The 5,106-nt window shown below is 48.9% G+C and overlaps 1 protein-coding gene across 1 annotated transcript; it reads right to left on the bottom strand.

The window, feature by feature from the left end:
• Nucleotides 1–659: 659 nt before the first annotated feature.
• Nucleotides 660–4,899, bottom strand: Noto (notochord homeobox). The gene is made up of 3 exons (NM_001192014.1): nt 4,521–4,899; nt 3,329–3,540; nt 660–806 (listed from the first exon to the last, which is right to left on the bottom strand). Exons 1-3 carry the CDS (start codon nt 4,897–4,899, stop codon nt 660–662), a joined length of 738 nt encoding a protein of 245 aa, NP_001178943.1.
• Between the last annotated feature and the right edge of the window lie 207 nt (nt 4,900–5,106).

Raw genomic sequence — 5,106 nt, 5'->3', positions numbered from 1 at the left:
GCTCCAAGGAACCAATCACCATAAACCTGAGTTCACTATAACATGAGCTCCTATTGAAAGTGGTATCAGACAAGACAAGAAAACTTTGGGCAAAGCATGTTGGCTCTCATCCATTACCTCAGCACTAGAGAGGCTGAGACAGGAGAATTGCTGTAATCCCAGCGTGCGTGGGAAGTAGATGATCCTCAGATACAGGGAAGAGTGACAAGAGGAAAAGGAAAAGGCTTGAAATGCAGGAAACTTTGAAGTGAGCTAAGAAATCTCCTTCCCTCCAGACTCTGGGGAGAGTCTTCCACACCCTGATGCTGACTCAAGGAGGCCTCTTCTCCATAGCCAGTCAGGAAAGAGCTGGTGACTCCATCCTCAGGGCAGAGCCTCCATCCCATAAACCTCACGAGCTGGTACTCGGTAAGGGCTTTACAGACCTTAACTCACCCTGGGAGAGATGAGTTATCAATACACCTCTATCCACAAGAAGTAAAACCTGGCTAAGGACACAGATCAATCCATTGCTCTGCTTCCGGAGCTCCCATTTGATCAAGTACATTTGGTGTCCTTTGACCTTATGGAGGCTTTTCACTGAGATGTTGGGCAGGAGGACCAGCAGGTACCACAGGAAGGATAGCTCACATGGCATGATTAGACCTCTTGCTTGGTCCTTAACTGCCAACTCCTGCCTCAGCGTCTTCATTCCGGACGTTGCCCTCTGAGCTGTTGGAGGGCTCCTCCATGGCATCAGGGGGAGGTGACTTCAGTTTTTGCTGCTTTTGATACTTTACCCTGCGATTCTGGAACCAGATCCTTACCTGTAATTGGAGGCAATGAACAGGCATTAGAATTTGGCCAGCAGGCCCCTTTACCCATCACTGTCACTCCTCCCAAGTGCCATTCCTAAATTCTCAGTCACCGAGCATCCATCCCTGTCTGTACTTTTGTTGTTATTTTTCGATCCAGTCTCATATCACCCAGGCTAGCCTCAAACTCACTATGTAGCTCAAGATATTCTTGAACCCCTGGTCCCCCTGCCTCCACTGTACTGGGGTTTCAGGTGTGCCACTGTACCCATTTTATGTGGTACTGGAAACCGAATGCAGGACTTCAAGCATTTGAGGCAATCATATACTGAGCTATGTCTCTAGCCCCCAGTGAGTACTTATGACTACAATATGCTGGTGCTATACTCAAGGATGGTGACAGTGATGGCCGTGAGCAGAGAGGCATGGCCCCTGTCCTCTACAGCTCACCATCCAGTGGGAGAAGGCCCAGTGTAAATAAGGAGATATAATAGATACAAGAGGAGTCATGGGTTGGGGATTTAGCTCAGTGGTAGAGCGCTTGCTTAGCTCTGGGGACCCTGGGTTCGGTCCCCAGCTCCGAGAAAAGAAAAAAAAGAAAAAAAAAAAAAAGAAAGAAAAGCAGCGTTCAAGAACCATGGGGCTGGGGTTGGGGATTTAGCTCAGTGGTAGAGCGCTTGCCTAGCATGCACAAGGCCCTGAGTTCGGTCCCCAGCTCCGAAAAAAAGAAAAAACAAACAAAGAACCATGGGGCTGGAGAGATGGCTCAGTGGTTAAGAGCACCGACTGCTCTTCCCGAGGTCCTGAGTTCAAACCCCAGCAACCACATGGTGGCTCACAACCATCTGTAATGAGATCTGATGCCCTCTTCTGGTGTGTCTGAAGGCAGCTACAGTGTACTCACATACATAAAATAAAATCTTTAAAAAAAAAAAAAAAAAAAAAAGAGGAGTCACAAACAGAGGCATGGGTTGGGGGAGCTCTGGTGAGGTCCATCCTAGTAGCTGATGGGGTAGAGCAGGAGGACAGCCTATAGAATGGCTTTCAGTTAACACCAAACTCAAGGTAAGGACCAGAAAGAGGGGTATGGCTGCAAGGGAGAAAGGGCAGGAAAGGCAGAGGTCAGCAAGGGCCATGACGCCCAAGACCCTGTATGGACACAAGGCAGGAAAGCTCATTTCGAGGCTTGCAAATGGGGTGAGACATAATCCTGAAGTAACAATGAAGGCAGAGGCGAGAAGACAGGTGGGAGGCTGGTGCAGTAACATGCAGCAGGGGGCGCTAGGGATGTAGGGATGTAAAGCAGGGGCAGTGGGAAAACTGATGACGTCATTTTTAGTAGCCCCATGGGCGGTATGACCGTGGACGAGGAGAGGAACAAATAGAGGGGAGAAAATCAATTAAGAATTAAGGTTTGGGGGCTGGAGAGATGGCTCAGAGGTTAAGAGCACTGACTGTTCTTCCAGAGGTCCTGAGTTCAAATCCCAGCAACCACATGGTGGCTCACAACCATCCGTAATGAGATCTGATGCCCTCTTCTGGTGTGTCTGAAGACAGTTACAGTGTACTTATAATAAATAAATAAATAAATAAATAAATAAAAAAGAATTGAGGTTTGGGGGGCTGGAGAGATGGCTCAGTGGCTAAGAGCACTAAGTACTCTTCCAGAGGTCCTGAGTTCAATTCCCAGCAACCACATGGTGGCTCACAACCATCTGTAATGGGATCCGATGTCCTCTTCTGGTGTGTCTGAAGACAGCTACAGTGTACTCATATACATACAATAAATAAATCTAACGACCAGAGTTCAGATGCCCAGAAATTCACTTAAATGCCAAGTGGCCTGTGTGTAACTCCGGCCTCAGCAGGCAGAGACAGGATTCCCTGAGCAAGTTGGTCCAGTGAGACTAGCTATGCTGGCTAGCTAGCTCTGGGTGTGACTGAGACCCTGCCTCAGTGAACAAAGTGGAAATGGTGGAGGTGGTGGTGGTGGTGTGTGTGTGTGTGTGTGTGTGTGTAATGTATATGTATTATAATTTATTTTTATTTTATGTACATTGGTGTTCTGCCTGCATGTATGTCTATGTGAGGATGTCAGAGCCCCTGGAACTGGAATTACAGACAGTTGTGAGCTGCTATGTGGGTGCTGGGAATTGAACCTGGATCCTTGGAAGAACCACCAGTGTGGTTAAGAGCTGATCCATCTCTTTAGCCCCCCCCAAAGAATAATTATTGACATCAACCTCAGGCCCCCACACATACGCACACGTGTGTGCCTGCACACACGCCAAAACATACATACACATATATGCCAACCACACACACAATAAACAAAAAGGAGGAAGCACTAGAGGAACCTTTGGTTATGTTTATAATGTGACTCCTGAGAGGAATATTACATAGGAAATGTGTTTAAAAAAAATAGGGTCTCTCTCCCCATCATCCTAGCCCAGAGGGAAAAGGTCATGTTTTCTTCCCATCCCTTACTATCAGGTGTCACCTACACAGTGTGAGCCTCAGGTCCCTGCTCTCACCTGGTTCTCTGTCAAGTGCAGCCTGGCAGCCAACTGGGCTCTCTCCTTCCCCACCAGGTTGTGCTGCTTTGCAAATACCTTCTCCAACTCTCCCAGCTGCTGCTCGCTAAACATTGTGCGAACCCTCTTTTGGTGTCTCTCGGTATTGTGGTCCTGAAGGTTCACAGTGGGTGCCCGTTTCAGAGGGCCTAGACAGGAAGGTAGCTCTGACCCTAGAGAACAACCAAGAGCAGAAGTCAACCAGCAGCCACCTGCCCACACACGGTAAGAGAGAAAAAACCTCACAGGCTCTTCCCCTGGGCCAAGCAATATAGGATAGCCTGGAAGAGGTGGAGTAGAAATAACCCCAGAAGAACTAGGGAGAGGATTCAGCCAGTAAATGGTGCACAATTGGGGACCTAATTCTGATTCCCAGCACCAAATTGTTGTTGTTGTTTGTTTGTTTTGAAAAGGCCTTTGAGGGGGCTGGAGAGATGGCTCAGTGGTAAAGAGCACTGACTGCTCTTCCAGAGGTCCGGAGTTCAATTCCCAGCAACCACATAGTGGCTCACAACCATCTGTAATGGGATCTGATGTCCTCTTCTGGTGTGTCTGAAGAGAGCAACAGTGTACTCATATATACATACATACATACATACTTACATACATACATACATACATACATACATACAGCTTTGAGGAAGCAGACAGGAGGAGCCTTGGGGAGGTGTTTGACCAGCCAATCTAGAAAACTGGAGAGCTCCAGGTTAGGTGAGAGGCCCTATCTCAATATTGAGATGGAAAAGAGCTAAAGAGTTGGCTTGGCAATTAAGAGTAACTAATTGCTCTTCTTCCAGAGGACCTGGTGTTGGTTCCCAGAGACCTTGCTTACAGCCACTTGTACTTAAGTGTAAATAGCTCTGGGGAATCTGAAAGGTATTAAAGACACCTGATGTTGACCTCTAGCATGCACATCCAGGTGCACTCGCCTGCACACATATGAATACAAATTAACCACACACACACACACATGCACACACACGTACGAAATAGTCAGGGGGATGTGAAGGAACGCTGTGAAAAGCTGTCTTCTGGATTTGACATGATTATTAGAGCTATAAAATCACAGCAGTGATTACAGGCATCACCATCACCCCTGGCTAACTCTAGGAGTTCCCTTTGACACCATCTGCCACCACCTCCATATCGATACCTGTGAGTCTGAGGCCCTGTTGGCAGAAGAGGTGAGTCACATTCAATCCGGGCATGCAGGACATGGAGCACATCGGGTAGATGCCTACGCTCAGGTAGGTGGGCAGCCAAGTCCCCGTGGAGCACACCCAGGGCAGGACCTGGTACTGTGACACAGAGCCAAAGTTCAGACTGGTGCAGGTAGAGAGCGGCAGAGACGTGGCAGAGTGCTCACGAGTCTCGGGTCTCGCCAGGATGGCCTCAACAGAGAAGGAGGACTCCAGGCGTCCCCGAGCTAGGTGGTTCGGGACTACTGGGGAAACAGCCACCGGACAGGGTCCCAAGTCCCCGGGCTGGACCTGAGTGCCTGAGGAAGCAGGCTGGGGCACTGGGCTGGACATGGCAAGACCCTAAGGAAACCTACACGGGAGATGCGTAGGAGGACCTCCCAGGCTGTGCAAGGGCCTCAGTAGGAGAGAGAGAGAGAGACCACCTCACTAAAGAACAGGAGACCTGTGAATCAGGATCCCTAGGGCCAGCTGTTTGCAAGACTCTTAAACTTAGCGGGTGGGAGGAGGCGGAGCAAAGGACTGACTTAATCATTGCTG

This window comes from Rattus norvegicus, chromosome 4 (genome assembly GCF_036323735.1).
Source record: "Rattus norvegicus strain BN/NHsdMcwi chromosome 4, GRCr8, whole genome shotgun sequence".
In the NCBI taxonomy this organism is placed as follows: Eukaryota; Metazoa; Chordata; class Mammalia; order Rodentia; family Muridae; genus Rattus; species Rattus norvegicus.
This window is presented reverse-complemented; position numbering and strand designations above follow the sequence as displayed.